At 30.4% G+C, this 19,519-nt stretch overlaps 1 protein-coding gene and 3 long non-coding RNA genes across 5 annotated transcripts; 2 read left to right on the top strand and 2 right to left on the bottom strand.

The window, feature by feature from the left end:
- Nucleotides 1-4,801: 4,801 nt before the first annotated feature.
- LOC121117894 (uncharacterized) lies at nt 4,802-6,940 on the top strand. The gene is made up of 4 exons (XR_011780214.1): nt 4,802-4,885; nt 4,998-5,149; nt 6,325-6,531; nt 6,587-6,940. It is a non-coding gene; the product is annotated as an uncharacterized lncRNA (long non-coding RNA).
- On the bottom strand, nt 6,755-8,457 carry LOC121117892 (uncharacterized). 2 transcript variants are annotated; one of them, XM_040712409.2, is made up of 3 exons: nt 8,316-8,457; nt 7,527-7,904; nt 6,755-7,220 (listed from the first exon to the last, which is right to left on the bottom strand). In XM_040712409.2, exons 2-3 carry the CDS (start codon nt 7,884-7,886, stop codon nt 6,990-6,992), a joined length of 591 nt encoding a protein of 196 aa, XP_040568343.1. In that variant the 5' UTR covers nt 7,887-7,904; nt 8,316-8,457; the 3' UTR covers nt 6,755-6,989. The 2 variants fall into 2 exon arrangements, with proteins under 2 accessions (XP_040568343.1, XP_040568344.1); XM_040712410.1 differs by having other exon boundaries at nt 8,235-8,326.
- A 211-nt stretch (nt 8,458-8,668) lies between these two features.
- Nucleotides 8,669-16,027, top strand: LOC139905460 (uncharacterized). The gene is made up of 4 exons (XR_011780215.1): nt 8,669-8,762; nt 9,061-9,251; nt 12,776-13,063; nt 13,253-16,027. It is a non-coding gene; the product is annotated as an uncharacterized lncRNA (long non-coding RNA).
- LOC121117303 (uncharacterized) lies at nt 15,003-17,528 on the bottom strand. Its single transcript, XR_005864150.2, has 2 exons — nt 17,442-17,528; nt 15,003-17,226 (listed from the first exon to the last, which is right to left on the bottom strand). It is a non-coding gene; the product is annotated as an uncharacterized lncRNA (long non-coding RNA).
- Nucleotides 17,529-19,519: the final 1,991 nt, after the last annotated feature.

Raw genomic sequence — 19,519 nt, 5'->3', positions numbered from 1 at the left:
AACAAAGGGTTACCCGGCGTTGCTCGGGCCAAGGAAGGAGCTGGAAATCACATTGACAATGTTTAATGCAATTTTCTTCCGTGCGGGCAAGAGTCCGGGTATTACATAACTTATTATAAAAAGGGTCACCAAACTTATTTAAATATTGTGAAAATTATCTACAGAATTTTCCGTAAAAATGAGAATAATTTATTTTGGAGTTGAGGTCTAAATTTTATGTCCAAAATGTATCGTTTTGTGGCAATTCTTATTCAAAATTGAAAATTAACGTTTGATGAAAAAAAATAAAAAAAAAAATAAGAAGAAAAATGACAAATATATCAGTTAAAATCATTTTTGATATATCAAATTTATAAGAAAACTATCTCCAGATTGATTTCTACAGACTTAATTTTTTCTACGAATCAGAATATTTCTTTGGAAATCTATTCTTTTCCACCTAATCATGTAAAGACAAGTATTATTTTTATGGCCAATTAATGAATCAACTTACTTTTTTCAAAAATGCAATCTCATCCCCCGCCCTTCTCTCTTTGAAAGTCAATGTTATCTCAGTGCAATGGTCAAATCTTATTTAACACAAATATACACAGTTTGAATTCTTTACAATAAAGAAAAACATATATATTACTAAGGAAAAATTTAGCCTTGGTTAATTTATAGTAAAGTAAACACCTGGAGACGAGCACATCAAAACCCTTTATTTAAATGTTTATAAAAGATTCCAATCATTATTCTTAAGGTAAGCAAGAAGTAGAAGAAAAAAAACATAAGCTTCCCAAGATCTATAAATTGATTTTTGAATGACCATAAAAATATTAGTTACATTTTAATAATATTTCATATCTTATTTCATTTTTCCACTCATTTTTTAAAGGACAACAACGGGTTTAGGGGAAAAATATCTTGGTGGAAGATAACAAATCAACGATAAGAATCAAGGACATTAGAAACGACCCTAGAAATTAATCAAAACGTTTTTTTGAGAATGAGCTTTTATATCTTTTTCTAACATCAAGAAGCTCGATAACTCCTGGACATCGTATTTGTCTTCTTTTTTAAAATAAAATGTATTTATATATCACCTGAGTATAATCTTCGTCTCCTGCCAAATAAATCTAATAGTATATAAGCATAAAATATACGGATGTCTAGCTGTTTTGTTTATTGACTGTGATTTAATCAATAGATTGCATTTTTTATTAAGGCACTCTGGGGAGTAAGGGAGCATTATGTTTTCATTCAATATTCCAGGACAATGGTCAATGTTGACCCTCGCATGATTATTTAAAAAAAAATCTTCAGTTTCCCTAAAAAATAGATTTTAAAAAATACAAAAATGTTAAATATTTGAACATAAAAAGAGCTCTCCCTTTTATTTTCTGGTGATAGAAGTAACCCTCATTGCTCAGAGTAATTAGGCGTCGGCTAAAAGACAAATTTTGCTTTTATAATATAGAAGATGACTCAGGAAGAAATCCTTTGTGACGCTCTCCATTTTTCACGATCACATTCACACGTAACTACTCAATACGTATATCAATTCATTTGTATTCTCACCTCAAGAATGAAATAATAATAAAAACATTAATATGTTGAGTTGACTTATGAGTACTTTAGTCTTGAGAGCGTTTACCAAAAAAAAAAAAAAATGCATTTTTTAACAAAGCAGTTTTTATAGATTATATTTTAATCAAATCTTAACATCTTAACGAGACCAATAACAAAAACAAACACGCCTGTAATATTTCATTGATACGAATATATTAATATTTATTATATCAAAACATTTATATGAATTACATCAGGGAGCACTACATACAGTGCACCCTGTAAACACGTTCGATGTTCTATGCACACACCTGTAATAGTTTATGAGTACAACCATTCCTTGGATCAAAATATGTTTATGATATACATCAGTGGGGCTATATCCAGTGCACCTTCTGGCTGTATTTAGTAATGATTCAAAATTTGTTTATTGTTTTAAATCCTAAATATAAAAAAAAAGAAGGGTACCATCAGCTCTGGCAGTGGTACACAGACTCCCTTCTTCTCTACATCTTATCAAGGATGTCCAAGGATATTTTTTGAGTGGTTTCTAAAAAAAATAAAGAATCAAAAAATTTAAAAACTTTATTCTTAAATTTATTAACAGTTGAATAGTCGTACTTTTTTTATAACTTGATGACCTAGGTGTAAAAAAAACAACAAACAATTAAAATTCGAGATTTTTTAATCACAGGTGATTTATTGTCTAAGATATTGATTTAAAAAAAACCCATGTGATAATCATTTTAGTAAAGATACCTATGTATAGCTAAATAAGTACACGTTAATTTAAAAAAAAAAAAAAAAATAATTTTAAGGTTACAATTTTTTTTTGAAAAAATAAATAATTTTTATAAAATAAGAGAATAATAAAGTAGAAAAAATAAATCGTGTTACAAGATATAACATTTGAGGTGAAACACGTTTCTTTAGTTCAAAATCTTTCACAAACTTTCATTTTTGATCCTGTTTTCTGTACCTTTCATTATGCCCACTAAAAAAAGAAGAGTGGAGACCGAGTGTCGCGTTTTCAAAGAGGAGTAGGAAGTAAAGTATTTCTTTGTGGAAACAAAGGACAAGAAAGCTAGTTGCGTAATATGTAGCATATGTAGTAATATTTAATGTTTTCTGGAAAGTTACATTCTGAGAAAAAGGAGTCCATTAATTGTTGTTAAGAAACTTAAACTTTTTCACGATAAAGTTTTCTGAAAATAAATCTGTCACTCTTACAATTTACAAAACAGAATGATTATGCGCCCTGTTCTCGTTATTATCAAACCCGAAGTAAAAAAAGTTTAATGACCCCTGATTTTACCGGACACCAGTATATTTGGGGTAACAAGATAAAGCCCTGTCATATCTTAGCAACATATACTTTAAAAAATATATATTATCGCTAAATTTTAGTCAATACTCATATCCCAACAATTTACTTTGGGAGAAAAAATATTACAACTGTTTTTTTTTAATAGAAAATGGAATAAATTCATTTTATTTTTTAGTAAATGAAGTATAAATATAAATTAGGGCCGTTAGTGACGGAGTTATACCTCGGTTCAGAATGACCCTTACAGTTTGTTAGGTTTTTACCTTCGTATATAATCACATCCGAAATGTTTAGATTTTATTGATTGATATTATTATTATTTTTTTTAATAATAGATTTAGATAGTGGGGTAAGATTTTAATCCATAAGTATTCTTTTATATACGAAATAATTTATCTATTTTGTTTATAAAAACATAAGCAATGTCATAAAAATTGATGAAATGCGTCCCAGTTGACAAAAACCCAGTGGTATGGTGGAGGGATAATTTAAATAAAGTTTCCAAGTTAGCCTTGTCGAAACCTCTCAACTATAGGTGATTTGTATCAAGCGAAATATTTTTTGACAGATGGCGATATTTTGAATTCTACTCGGTCTTGTTTATTAGCAGAAAATGTAGACAGGCTCAAGGTTAATAGAAATACAAGGTTAGATCATCACGTAATCGGGTTTTCTAGAATTTTCAATCTGATGTATTGTACCGACTGCTGGGGAAGACAGGCAGATTTTGACAAAACACGCAACCACTCATAGTCTATGACATCACTATTGCTAGAATTTTCAATTTAATGTATCGTACGTACTGCTAGACAAGAAAAATAGATTTTGACAAAACACGCAACCACTCATGAGGACAATGTTAAAAGTGTAGTGGAAGTCAAGTATCTCTATTAACCTTGGACAAGCTCATCTTTTAGCAAAAAAATTATAAATTCGTGAATAATCTGTATATAATAGAGTTTGTGTGTGTGTGGGTGCCGACACTGTTGGACCTAGGAAGCTGAAATGTTGCATGGGTGCCTCTTTTGAACCTTGAGTCATATCTATAAATCTATACTCAAAACACAAAAGTTGTTATTTGGAGCTTAAGAAAACTAGATAGGAGGTCGAGTTATAAATTAAAAAGTGACTGGCGTCTCAAAAAAGCAATTACACAAATAAAAACATTTTCTAAATTTATTAAAAATCAAAAAAGTTAGGGGCAAAAAAAAAGAAATTGGTGAAAATTGCAGTTTCGTTTCTTTCAGATGCAAAAAAAAATGGATTTACAATAGAATATTGGATTTGTTGATTAAATAAAGTTCGTAGAAATTTATTTGAAAATTCGTTTGTATATAAATTGAACACATAAAAATTGATGTTTAACTGAAATATCTGTTTTTTTTACTTTTTTAGTTATTTTTTTTCTTTTTTCATCAAACGTCAATTCTCAATTTTTTAGAAGAAATTCCACAAAACAACGCATTTGAAAAAGAAAAGAAATTATTAAAAATAAACTATCGGAAAAACTACATTAATTCAATTTGAAAAAAAAAAATCCCAACATTTTACTATTATACTGTACTTAACTGAGTACCATGAGTTAAGTGAACCGTTCCAGTCCTAATACATATATATATAAAGAATAGAAACAATAAGGGGAAAAACAAAGAAAAAACTTATTGGAATCATGTTGCAATTAAATTGAATTCTGCTATACTTCTGTATCTCATTTTTATAAAATTGGAAGTTTACCAACCACATTTATAACATTTTTGTGTATTTTTTTATGAATAGTTTCTTTTTCAGTCGTATGTTTTTTTTGTTTTTTTTTTAAAGTGTCATGGAACCTTTTATAAGTTGATTAACACCAATAAAAGTTATTTGTTTAGCAGTCACTTTCTATTTATTGTGTGAACATCCGTATGAGTATTTAAATGAAATGAACTATGGAAAATCCTTTAATAGTTATCTGTTTACGAAAAGGAGTACTTATAGAAAATTTGTAACCATTTATAAGGAAAAAAAGTAAGATCATATTTTGTATTATGTTACGTTCAACATCTTTTGATATTTTTTTCTTTTTTCTATTCTTTTTTTTTTTTTTTTTTGTATGTACCTACCTACCCCATAATAAAAGTGATAACTTCAAGCCAATCTGCCAATTTATTAGAAGAACTTATAAGTACTCATGTAAATTCCAATATTATGAGTATGGAACAACAGATTGAAATAAACAATTTCGGTGCCCTTATAGGATCTATTGGCTACATTATTGGTTTCATTCTACAGGTATTTACCTTTAAGATTAAATCTGTGGCCCGTCAATTCAAAAGCTAGCTAGAACGATTTTTCTCAAAACTGAGTCTGGATTACATTTGTATTCCTGAACCAACTATCATTCATTTCTGTCAATTATTATGATTAATCCTTTGCCAGATTCGCAAACTGCACTTAAAGTAGCAAAAAATCATCATTACAATTAATAATTAGAAATTAATTGATTTTATTTGAAAGACCACATCGGAGCCAAACTAAGACTCATTAATTAAATGATTGTTCTAAAATATAGTAAACATTCTTAAGTAGCTCAAATAATCCAAGAAATTTGAATACAAAGTCCATCATTGACCGAAGTATACTTATGAAAATTTTGTATGTACATATAGGTATGTAGAACCTCAGGATTTTAAATCCGGAGCAAGTGTAGCCTCAATATCTTGGCAACCCTGAAACCTATAGAATTATGAAAGTGTGTGCATCCGATTTTGCTTACAAAATTGTACTAGAATATAAGTAAAATATTTGAGATATCCTCCGAATACGAACGCCATGCGGCCATTATTGGCAATGGAGGCAAATAACTCCATAGATAATGATGGGTTTGAATTAATGTTAACAGATCCGGGGTTCGTCCTAGCATTTTAAGTTGGTGCAGTTTATCAAATTGGATAATTAGAACCGGATTTATTCCGGAAAAATCAACATTTTTGAAACTTTTATGTTTTGGCATAGGAAATGTGGCCTCCTAGCACGGCGGATCTGAACCCCTTAGACTACTATGTCCACGTGTATTGGAAAGAGAGTCAAATAAACGAGAAAACATAAGAACGTTGAATCCTTGCAGCCTTCCATTCTCGAGACAGGGGCCAACGTGGACAAGGAGTTTCTCATCAAGCCCATGTTCAGGACCAGGTTAGAGGCAGTGTCTGAAGCTGGAGATGCTTGGTTTGAGTGATTGACTTCACTATGGACCCTTACATGTAACAGCAAATGATTGGTGAATTGCTTAATTAATTTTGGGAAATGTTATATACATTATCCTTAAATTTTCTGGATTTAATATCCCAGCCCTGTTTATAAAGTAGAAAGATAAATTGGACATTTTCTTGCCATTTGTTCTAGATTGCTTTTATATTGACTCACCACATTTATCAATAGTTAAACAAATTTTTCGTACTTTTTAGATTTATGGAATCACTTCCCCTCTGGGCTACATAGATACGTCGATTTTGATAGAAACAATAGGAAGAGTTGTAGAAGAAGCAAGCTACGATGCTGAATTCCTACTGCAGATTACTCTACCAAACCCATGCGGAAACGTCGAATCAAATATTAGAAGAATCTTAAATAGAAGAAATAAATCCTCTCCACATGTGAAATCCCTCGTGAAAGTATGTATGGCTTTGAATGTCTTTACTTAGAGAGATGCTTCATATTTTCTTTTAGAAAGAAGTGCTATGTATTTGGAACTCCCAATTTATATCTGAGGCGAGTAAGATATTGCTAAACGAACAAATTGATTTAATATTTGATGTTTTGGAGCATGAAGAAGAAGTAGAGAAAGAGTCAAAAAAGACATTGATCCGATTCGAGTTGTAAAGAATTGATGTTATATAGGACCAGTGTTTTTTATATATTTTTAGGAAAGTTAAAAATCAAATAAGTCAAAAGATATGTTGGAAAGTTATATCATTCTAGCCAAAAGTTTGAAAAATGTTGAAAGTTGAATGGACATTGTCACCTATTAATCACATTTGTACATAAAAGTTATGCATAATTGTATTAAAATATTCAGAACGATCCCTGAGTAGTATAAGGCAATTCTTTTTACATTTCGAATTGATGAATACTAAGCCGTAGCGGCAACTTCAGGAGTTTGCTCTACGACGGGGGGTTGTTCAGCTAGAACTTCCTCTGGCACTTTAGCCTCTTCTTTAGGTTTTTCACTTTCAGCTGGTTTAGTTTCTTCTTTCTTTTCTCCCTCTGGTTTCTTCATTGGTTTTGATGGGCGTTTAATTGTAAGGGGCTCCAGATCCTTGAATTTATCGCTGTACTTTGTTTTTACATCGTCCATGATAGTCTGAAACAAGAGTGAAGGAATTATTGAGGTAATATCACTCATTAATCAAGAACCAATTCATGTTTTCAATTCACATTATCATAAGAATTTAATCTCATCAAAGAATTAATTTATTATTTAACTACTTTAACCTTGAGAAGTCGATAGTATATTTTAATGAGGATACTTAATCAATCATTCCAGTAGAGTGAAATAATTTTAAATCAAAAAGAAAATCCTTATTATATCTAAATATATTTATAAATATCTTGAAAATAAATCTTGACTTCCTTTTTTTGAAATGTTTTTCGATTGGATAATTTTTACCTTTTGTCTGGTTCGGATTTCGAAGAGGATAGCTTGAAGAGGTTTCGATTGAAGCATAACGTCCTCAACAAAGTCATCAGTAAGATTTTGAATATCAATACTGCCGATGTTCTTTGCAAAGTCTCCTTGCAAGTCATCAATCTCATATTCGAGAGCCCACATGGAACGAATGGCCTGTTTTATGATTTTACCATAGTTGGCCTTGTCTTCAGCAATAGGAATAAGGTCGGGTTGCATTTCCTTGCGAATGGTTTGAACAAGAACTTTGATTTCTTCAGAGATATTTGCATGATATCTCATCATTTTATCAAGGACCTCATTCCATTCTTTGACGTTTAATGGCTGAGTAATGGCCTTCATTTTTAAGAAATGATGTTCCTAAAGGTAATGTCATAGTTAATTTGAATTTAAATATGAAAAAACAGTGGCGCAGATCAAATTTCAAATGTTGATTCATTTTTGGCAAAACTTTATTTAAGACGTTTTATTTATACTTTTCTATAGAATACTAAACGGCTCTTAAAATAAATTCAAGAAAGTCACTTATTCGCATTCATATGGATATCATAAAAAATTTAATTACGAAAAAGGATCGATATTTGTTTATAGATGACTAAATTAAATCTTATAAAAATTAACGGATGATTTGTGACGAGTCTTTTAAAGTAATTTAGAGGTATCAAGGTCATATTTAAGTGAGATAGAAACCTTGTTATTATTTAGTACTTATGTTGACTTGAAAAACACTGGCACACTACTAACATTAACATACATACAACAGTAGCTTACCCCAAAAAATCCTTTTATTTGGTGAAGTGAAAAGAATCAATCAAATCTTAGGCCACAGCTTCAATTAATATTTCAGGACAATATTATTTTTTTTTTCTAACTTTCAAGTTGGAATTTTTAAAAGATCGCCGCCCAACTTTCCTTCTATCAATGTAACACAGGGAGGGATATAGGGCAAATAAGAGATTTTAAGGAGACTAATGAATGTCTCTTACATTTTTTGAAATTCCGACCCTTGACATTGTATAATTTCGCGCTCTAATCCTTAGAATGAGAAAGCTATTAACGAAAGCAATCCGAAAATAATTTTATAAACTTTCTACATTTTTTTATAAATACTATTTATTATCCCTGTTTGAGTTAATATAAAAGTGCCTCTACTCACTTGGACTAATGAAAGAAATAGGTTTCAATCACCTACTTGGTTCATCTATAAAAACGTAAAAAGTATGCAATTATAGCTTTAATTCGTTATTTAGTTATTCTTGCATATCTTTCCAATAATGATTCCTCGATAAAGTGCTTAGTTAATGTATTTGCAACGGATTAGTCATCCCAATAATATTTTTTTTATATCTCATTTGAATAGCATATCGAAGTAGTTAACGTGGAAACAATATTTACTGACGTTAATGATATTAAAGTCAATAGATACTAGCATTGGTTAATTTAAATTATTCTCTGAGCGTTTCATTTATGGAAGACGAACACTATAATTTTCCTTTTCTAAAGATATCCTTTTCAGAATGCAATTTGCTTGAACTTTTTAACAAGTAACAAGAATGCAGCTTATGTTTTGTAAGGAATGATAGATTTTTCACAATTATAGACTCGAGACTTAACTTGGACTCGAAAGTCAAGAATGAATACTTTATTAGATTTCAGACCATTTTTTGACAAACTATACCTCTTAATAGTTTCCACTTTTTCTATGAAGTAAATATATACAAAGTAAATATTATTTTATTAAAAATACATATCATGAAAGACATAGGTGGATATACCTGACTCAAGATTTGCGTCTTGACTTGATCTCGGAATCAAAGATTCGATACTTGACTTGAACACAAAACCTAAGACTCGGCCTGGACTCAAAAATTAAGATTCGATACTTGACTTGGACACGAAACCTAAGACTCGGCCTGGACTCAAAAATTAAGATTCGAGACTTTATTGGATTTAATACAATTTTTCAACAAATTATTCAAAATAGTTTTAATATTTTCTAAGAAGTATATCCCAATTGTATAGCGAGTTGATAAATTAACGATTAGTGAAATAGCAAAATTGTAGGAACACTAATGCATAACTTTAATTTTTTTCAACTCTGAGTTAGTGATGTGATGTCCATATTAAAAATTAGTTTACATAAAATATCCCTTTTCCTGGCTCATTTGGAAGAAAGATATCTTAAGCCATATAATACTAGAAAGTTACCTCGCTGACACAAAAATACCCTATCCATTTTGTTGTCAGCTGTCGATTCCCTCTTCTCCCTTGATACGTCATGGCTATCTCATAATTTATTCTTTGTCGTAAATACACAAAGTAATAAGTTATTCTATAATTATGCTCTGTTTCCAAAAGAACAAGAAATACAATTTCTTGCCGATCCCTCGTCGTTATTATAATATATGTATTGGCTATTTTAATGATTTCTATGATTTTTTTTTAGCTATTTCTTCATAGAAATAATATAATAACTAGTCATAACTACTCTTTTAATCAAACATTAGAAAGCAATATTATAATACTGTATCGAATAAAATGTAATTTATTTTAAAAATCGTGAAGAAATAATATGACAATGATAGTCTGCGAGTATATAAGATATAAATAGTGGTTGGTATGATTGACTTATTTGGCTAACTACTAGATGATTTTGGGCTTTTTTCAAGTTTTTTTGATGAAAGGTTGCGTGATACAATAAACTAGAGATCCGTCTAAAGAAAAAACTTAGTATATCAATTAGAAAAGAAAAAATGGTGATTGATGTTTGTATTCTTTCTTCAATTTGCTCATTATTTAATAAGTCTTGTGAGTGTTAACATCTCCCTCTTAAAGAAGAATTCTCGCCTTTCTTTGCTGTAAATTGATTTTAAAATGCATAATGATATAAATATATATGAATTTGAATATAATTACAATATTTTCCCTGCACTAATGCTATTTTAAATGTTGAAGGTTCTCCTCTTTATAGCAGTTCATTCATTCATTATCTCCCCCCAAAATCATATAACAAGCAGTTGATATTAACAATGGTCTTAATTCAGTAATAACATATGTTTCGCTCCCGCCTTCTCCTTGTGCTGTTACAAAACCCCATATACTATATACCTAAGCTGACCTGGACTTCTCTAATAGAACAAGAAAATAAATGAATAGTATATTGCCATCACGTAACTTTGATTCTTACTTAAATGCCGAAGCTTGGTTTCTTACTTACTTCGAGATAAACTGGTTAAGAAGACATATCCATAAACCATAAACTGAAGAAAAATGTTTAACGTTATTGCCTCCCTCAAGTCGACTTATTATAGCCATTACTCGAGACTGAGTGAGGAAGAACTGGTCCCATAGCCTGAAACCTTCTGCCAGAAAGAGAGCTCGTCCGCCCAAGACAGCCTGCCGCTAATCATTCAGCATCTATTGTATATTAATTTGTGTTGACAGACCGTTGACACGTCGTTACCCTTATTGTATCACAAAACCTTTTATCCCAAAAGAAATCGAACTAAGGATCATTTGGTAGTCAGCCAAATATGTCAATCATAACAACTGCCATTTATCTCTGAAAAGTTATACTATCACCGACTATCACCCAGTCTTATTATTTCTTGACTATTTTTAAAATGAATCACATATATTAAAATATACGAAGTAGTTTATTAGATACTGTATTATAATATTGCTTGGTAATAAATACTCTATTACAAGAGTAGTTATTATATTATTTCTATGAAAAAATATAAATATAATTAATAAAATGGTCAATATATATATTATATAAACGACGAGGGATCAACAAGAAATTGTATTCCTGTTCTTTTGGAAACGGAGCATAACTATAGAATAACTGATTACTTTGTGCATTTATGAAAAAGGGATAAATTATGAAATAGCCATGAAGTATCAAGGGAGAAAAGGGAATCGACAGCTGACAACAAAATACATAGGGTATGTTTAGTGAAGTAACAAAAAATTAGTGGGTATCCACCTCGGATATATATACCAAATACTCTAAATAGCATTTTTAATCGTGACGTCAAAGAGTATAACTGTTACCAAGAGTAGCTATATATTGCCTTCATTTACTGTTACTGTTAGAGTACCGCTGTTATACTCTATGATGTCAGTTATGTCTGTCTTACCCAGCAGTCGGTACGGCACATCAAATTGAAAAATTTGGCAAGCCCGATGACGTGATGGCATAACTTTGTATTTCTATTAGACTTGTTTAATTCTACCTATTGGCATTCATGTCCTAGAGTAAAAAAGGTGCTTATACATGATCAATTTTAAAGTAATTTGATTTTATGATGTATTTTAACTTCTTATAACTCTAGAAAATCTCAACACTCGAGACTATATAATAACTATAGTCTTGAAATGAACTCGAATGAAATCAGAAGGCTCGAACTGGACCCATTGAAAATATTCAAGGGCTTGGACTTGTGAGCAAAGACTTGAGACTTACTTTATAAGGACGACTTTTCCCCACCTCTGATAAAAAATAATGGTTAATATATAAAGTATGTAACTATTATTAGTAAGGATGGGACGATTAATCGGTATCGGAGAATTGTGTATTTTTCTGGAATTGGCAATGCAAAAATAATGTTTAATTTGCGATTCCGATTCTAATGTATTTTAATTTATTACTTGGGATTCTCTGTTTTTCTTTTTTATGCTGATTATAACATGTAAATCTTCCAAGACTGACTTACTTTCTCTTTGAAATGTAGAATTTATGTCTTCCCACAGGCACCAGAAAATCGGTGAATTTCGTGCAATGTGTACACTTAATTCCAGTTCGTTTGAAAAGTAATCTTTGTTTTATTTTATAGACAAGCAGGAGTTTGGAGACATTGCTTGAAATTACGCAATTAATTAAGCTCAAAAGTCCTCCTCAGACCAATAGACATACGACAAACTTGTCTGCATTAATATATATGAACGATAATTAATAAATGAATATTTCCAAATGGATGAGGGAGGGGCCGCTGTTAATCATAAATCTGAATGGTCAAATTTGATTTTTCAATCTGATTTGGCATATCCTTTCAGATTTAAGCTTCCTATTCCTCTAGCAATTGCAGCATTTCAGTAATTGTAACTATCATTATTTTCTTTGTTTAAATAGTCGTTACAACTTGAAGTGAATTTAGTGGTTAAAATATTTATATGTATTCGTATTCGATAAATATAATATTTTTTTACATCAATTTTCCCTCTTCAAGGATGGAAAGGAAACCCTTTTATTTTTCTACATATTATCATATGCGTCAATGAACATATAAACTTTGCTCTAATAATATACAAAATCCTGAATGTTACTCTCCGTTTTTCAAGAGCACACTCACACGTAGTAACTCGGTACTCAGATTCATATTATCTCCTAAGAATAAAAGATTAATAATAACAGCTTGAGAAGAAAAACAATAATATGATTTGATGACTCAGAAAGTACCTTGGCCTCAAAAGAGTGACCTGGCTGACCTTAGTTGGTAAATCTAATCTAAAATTACGTTAGTTATTTGTTTTATATGATGTACTTCTATTTTTAATATGAGCTTTAGCTGCAGATGCATTGTTAAAAATGAGTGATCAACTTATGTTTTATATTATAGAATATGAGTTGACCTAAACACCTGCAAAATTTCATTCATTTTTACATACCGTTGCTATATACATATATACTAACTTTTCTTTTCTAGTGTAATATAACTAGCACGCTCGATGCTACATCCAAAACACTATCTAGTCCTGCTATCCGAAAACAAGGATATTAGTAAACTAATAGTTTTTAGTCAGGGAACACTGGAATGAATATGGAACGATGGTGTGCTTATTTTGAATGAAGTTAAATATAATATTCCCATATTTACAAAGTAAATACAATAAAATGAAACTAAATGAAACTTTAAAAGCTGTTCATACCCATTGCAAAAAATAATTAAATTTCTTATTAGAGAAAGTTTAAACATTAAACAATTATAATTTCTATGATATGGAATGTATATTTTTAATTTAACCCCATTTTATAATTAAACAAATATGTTATGTACATAAATACACTTTAACACTGAAGATAAAATGGAGATAATTCACAATTCATTTCAGTGGTCCCTGATCCTAAAGCGTTTAAACATTTTTAAAACTTAAAATTGATCTTTAAAAAGAAAAATACAGAGGTGAAGAGGATTTTTACGTTGCCGTTTGTTTTTAGTTAAGCAGACATATAATAAATATTCATATCTTGATAAGTTTAATGCTGTTGTTTTGTTTGGTCTACTTGTAGATATTATAATGTTATTTATTATTGTATTAAATTAACCCTATTAAATTTTTGGCAAAATAATGAGTATAATTATCCTTTTTTATATTTAAAAAAAAACATAAACAAAAGCATACCAAAGTTAACAACGAAAGGAAATGGAATGCCTTGTCACTTATAGTGTATTGAACTATTTAGGTATGCTACAAAATACCCATTTACAAAGAGGGAAAATCTTACAGGAGGCATGTTCGGAAGTCTAGAAGTGTTTTGGGGGTCCCCGTGGAAATGCTGAATGTTAATTACTTAAATTGGGGAAATAAATTTTACGTCACTTATATTTAATGTAGATAAATTCTTATTCTTTCAACCAGCTTAATTTTTTTAAAAACCTGTTGCTTTGTTTAATCGTACCATTCGCTGGAAAGTAAGTCATCTCAAGATAGACTTCATAATCACAAATATGTGTATTGGATCAAGTAAAAATTCTTCTAAATTTTAAAAAATTTATTTATCTATTATATTCTTAAGTGTCCAAAAAATATGTATACATTTGCGACGTAAATCCATTTTAATCCAACATTAGCACCTTCAATCTTTATTACTGCGCAATATGAAGGTACTTAGTCTTAATTTTTAGGTTCACTGTAAAATTATTGCAGTAAAAAGGTAGCAGACAAAATGATTGTGTGGTAATATTATTGCAAGACATTATTATCGTGTGGAATTTTATTTCAATTTATACTATATTCGGACAATAAAACTCTTGAATGATGAATGGTAACTCCTGAGACATTTTTGCCTTAGATAATAATAGAAGGAATACTATTTCATCCTAGTTATATATTTGTTATTTGAATTTTACCGTTGTATTCCAGCTTTGATAAATTAGAAACAAAAAGGTTAACAACCTAGACAATTTTTCAAACCTCAATTATTATAAGCAGGTTTCAAAGCATTGGGAAGGAATCACGGAATGCTACTTCTACTTTCTGTTGCAAAGAATCATTAGCATTCATATGCAGTACATTACTTCATCAAAATGTCATGCTCTTCATGAAATCCCTACTTGTACTTACATCAAGGCAGTGACGTAACTAGCCAATGTAACGCCCGGGCGGATGTTAATTTTGCACCCCTTCAAATTCTAATAAAATTTGTAAAGCCGAAAACTGAATAAAACAGGTATATAGGTATGCCAAGCAAGAAAAAAAAACGTAGCAACTCTTTATTTCACTCAAATTAATTTGTCTTGCCCTCTCAATGAGAAAGTCTTACCTCTGAATATTCTGATCAAGACCATCTAAATTACAATTATACTGATTATCTAACAATTTGGACGGTGTGAGAAAGATATATTTCTTTGCAATATTCTGGAGGCTTTAGAATCTAGAGGATATTTCTCTGACTAGTCGATCTATCAATGACAACATTTCTCTTCTTAGTTCAGCGTTATCGACACTTTCTTCGCATCCCATTTTTATTCGACGCTCTGTGCTGATTATCATATCAGAGTAAATTTATGTTGAATACGACAACGCATCTTCCACTATTTGGTATCGATTTTGAAGTAGAGAAGCATTCAAAGCCACATTATTGTAGGTCCAGTCCTTTCGTTTGGAGGAACTTTTGAGTGTTATTAATTTCACGAAGTATATCTCTCCCAAAGACCAAGGAATATCAAGAAAGAAAATGACAGCATCACTTGAAGAATTAAACCTGCATCAGACCTCGTAGTTGCGTTTTCTACATCTTCCATCAAACGTTCAAGTGCAGTGATGACTTCCGTGAATTTGGTGTGAATAACTTTCACTGGATCTGATCGACTACTCCATCTCATTTCACATGCCCCTTTGATAGTTACACCAGTTATCTCAATCAAGATATACCACCGATAAGTTGAGGCTTAGAAGAATGAAAATAAACGGTCCAATGTCCCAAAAAAATGTAATTGAATTTGCAACCACTAAAGCTGCATGCACAGCTGCTAAATTCAAAAGAATGATTGTTGCATGACATAAATACAACATTTGGCTTAACTTCCCTGATGCGTGTTTAAACACCAGATCGATGACCTGCCACTACTGCTGCGTTATCAAATGCTTTTCCACGACATTCCCGAATGTTAATATCGTCCATCTCTAATTGTCTAAGAATCATTGATATTATTTGTTCAACATTTTTGCCTTTCATCTCAATAAAACAAAGAAAATAATATTCTACTTTTACTTCATTGTCAATTATCTTAACATAACGTGACACCTGACTCATTTGGCCTATATGAGTAATGTCTGCAGTACTATCGAAAAAAATTCAGTAGTATTGACTCTTTTTCACTTCATCGATTTCTCACTTGATCTCCCAGGAGGTTCACAAATTCATTTCGTATTAGTGGTGAGAGATAGTAAGTTGCATATCTAGACTCTCTTACTTCAACCAAATGTTTACGCAGCACTGTGTCGTATTTTCCCATCAGTTGATCAGTTGAACAAGCTCCAGAAAATTTCCTTTATTTTAATTTTCCTACCCAACTCGAATATGTTCTCTATAGCCTCGTAAAGCTAGATTTTGCTTAGTAAGAAACATAATTATGTCCAATAATCTACTAAGAATTTGCTTCAATTTATCTGTTGTATTTTTAATAAGGTGTTGGATGTTTGTTATCCATTGTCTTGCCTTTAAAAAGGCGAATTTCTAGCTCTTTCCACTAAGTGAACAAGACAAGATTCATTTTCTCGTATCTTGGGGTTCAATTTTCACCAAGATTTGAAACTATCAACAGAACAAAACTTGGGAGTTTTCATTTTAAAATAGCTTACAACAAAAACAAAAAAAGGCTTCTTTCGATGGAGAGTATATCATCAAGGTTCTCAAATTTTTTTCCCCTGTTTGGTAAAGTTCGAAAAAAACCATTTTCTTGAAAGGCTTCTAGTTCCCCCTTTCATTTTTGATATTTATCCTGGACGTACAACTTCTTTGAATTCACAATCAATATTTTTCACAGCCTTCGATCCTTGTTGTTTAAGCATTTCCCGAATATTGTAATTAAACATTGCAGGCCACATCCCAATATCTTTCAAATTAATATTAGAGTTTTGTTCTTCAGTAATTTGTGGTGGATCAGCTTCATCAACATCATGATCATATTCAATCTTCATTTCAAGACGCACTTCACCAACATCATCATGATCTTCTCCATGAACTTCAACAATATCATTTCAACGAACTTCTGCAGTATTATTAGTTTCGTCTGCATGAACTGGGCTGAGAAATTTAAGTATGGCTCCTTCATTCTGCCTTTCTTGTTCTTCTTTCGTTTTTCTCTTTCTTCGTAATGCTACACCACTCTCCTTGTTAGTTCGCTTCATCTGTGAAGGTGTTACAAGATTTGTTTCAGTAATGTATTTGTGATAACTAACAATAAATTAAATAATTAATAAATACACATATCTTTATTATATAAATAATTGAAAATATCTACAACTATTTAAATCTGTAAATTAATAATTGATTTAACAATAATAAAATAGGTCTAATAAGTAAATAATTTAATATTATGAAGAGTTGTTCATGATTTATATTCTTCGGCTGTCTGCCACCGTTGATTAAATAAGAAACCCCAGCCTTACCTAACCTATTCTATAATTCCAAACACTGATAGGATGTACAATTTATTGCTTAAAGGATAAAAGAAGACTAAATAAAAGGTATTGAAGGAAGAACGTGTGTATGTGATTAAAACCAGTAAATATTGAAAGAAATTAAGGATGTACAATTAGAACATGCAAATATAACAAGTTGTAATCACATCTCGTATGTGAGTGAAGCTCACCAAAAGTATATAGCATCGAAAATATCGAATAGCTTTTTAGATATATAAACGTTTAAAGAATAAAAATTCACGATGTACAAGCTATGATGGTACTGTATTGCAATTATTGACAATTAAATAATTACAGAGTAGATCAATTACCGAGATTTGTGAAATGCAAAAAAAAATAATGAAATATTAGAAAAATGGGAAAATGTATGGTATAATTAATAATACATTGGGTCTACAAAATGCCGCCTAGTTACGCAATTATATCAAGGATTGTATTAGAGTTATAGATCAAGATGGATACCTTTTTCATGAAACTCTACATGTATTTGTGATAACTAATAAGTTAAGGAAGTATTCTGATATGATATTTATCATATTCACGATCATAACTTTTGCTGTGCTCGCTTCTACCATCACATGTGCGGCCATTTAGTATGTTTATATCTTATGCGTATTTTTTTTATTCTATGTGGCAATTAACTATCTTCCTATTACTGTGAGGATTTTGGATCCTAACGGATAAAAGAAAAACATAGTTTCAAGATGTTATAGCCGGAGATATTTCTGATGGACAAGAATTTATAAACTTGTGTCGGACAATATCATATGGCACCTCGATCTTTCCAGCCGTCTCACTAAGTTCCTTCAAGTGAAAAGAAGGGCGTCCGACTAAACCAAAGACCAAAACTGGGGATCAGTAGTTATATAATAATTATTATATTTATTATTATAAGAGATATAATTTGGTTTTTATTTTTTGATATTTTTAGATGGATTGCAGATACATCACCGAAAGAATTTTTTATTAATGATGTTTTAAGTTAGATATTTTGTTGAGTTACAGTACTCAAATCCAGTAATTATATTTATAATTGTTTCAAATCATTTTTTTTTATGAAATCATTGTTATGTATATATATCATTAGTGAATTGATTATATTTCCCTTCTGTATTTGTTATTTTAGTAAATCAATTGTAATTAGTCGACTAAATAAAGTTATTAAAACGTTAACAAACTCACGATTTTTAAAAACTATAAGCTTTTTTTAGGTAGATAATTCTATTTATGTGGGTTCTATTAAATTATATTATGTGCATTCAGAAAACATTACCAAAAGTTTCATTTGGTAAGGGAACGGTGTTTCATATCACCCTATTCATGCCAATCTTTTTTTATCATAACTTAAGTATTAAATCAGGTGTTTTAGGAAATTTTTCATTCAGATTATGTAGGGTAAAGAAGACTACAGGAAGAATTGCTCAAAATGTAAGTATTAATTAAGCGGATACTCTCTGCTAAGGTTTTTAATAGTTTAATTAATTTTTTTCAATATAAACTAGATCTTAATTAATTTAACTTAAGATGGTTACAGTTATTAATGCCTGAAAAAAACATTTAATACTCTTTCGTACGGAATGCAAGGATCAGTCTTCAAAGATGATAATTAGTCTATTGCTCAATAAATCCTAGAGATCTTCTAAGCACTTCCTAGTCAACATTTCAATTAATTCATATAGAATTGTAAAAGTACTTGCTATAGCTATGATCTGACTCATAGGATAATTTTATCGACAAAGGGTATATGTCTGGAGATTTTATGTAAACAGCAAATGGATCATATCTGACCGAAAGAAGTTCCTAAATGTATTAAATACAATTTCAAGGGCTTCAAGGAAACTTTCATAAATTAACAACTATTTTTTATTCTATCTTTCTCCTGTACATTGAGAGTTGAATATAATTTTACTGGAAGCAATAAATTATTCTGTATCATTTCCTAATTTTGAAACCTACGTATTATAATTAGGTTTGAAGAATTGTGATTGTCTAGCTTGTTAACCTTATTTGTTTCTAATTTCTCAAAGCTGGAATACAGGGGTAAA

This window comes from Lepeophtheirus salmonis, chromosome 5 (genome assembly GCF_016086655.4).
Source record: "Lepeophtheirus salmonis chromosome 5, UVic_Lsal_1.4, whole genome shotgun sequence".
NCBI classification, from domain to species: domain Eukaryota; kingdom Metazoa; phylum Arthropoda; class Copepoda; order Siphonostomatoida; family Caligidae; genus Lepeophtheirus; species Lepeophtheirus salmonis.
Note: the sequence above shows the minus strand (reverse complement) of the source record. Positions and strands in the feature narration are given on the sequence as shown.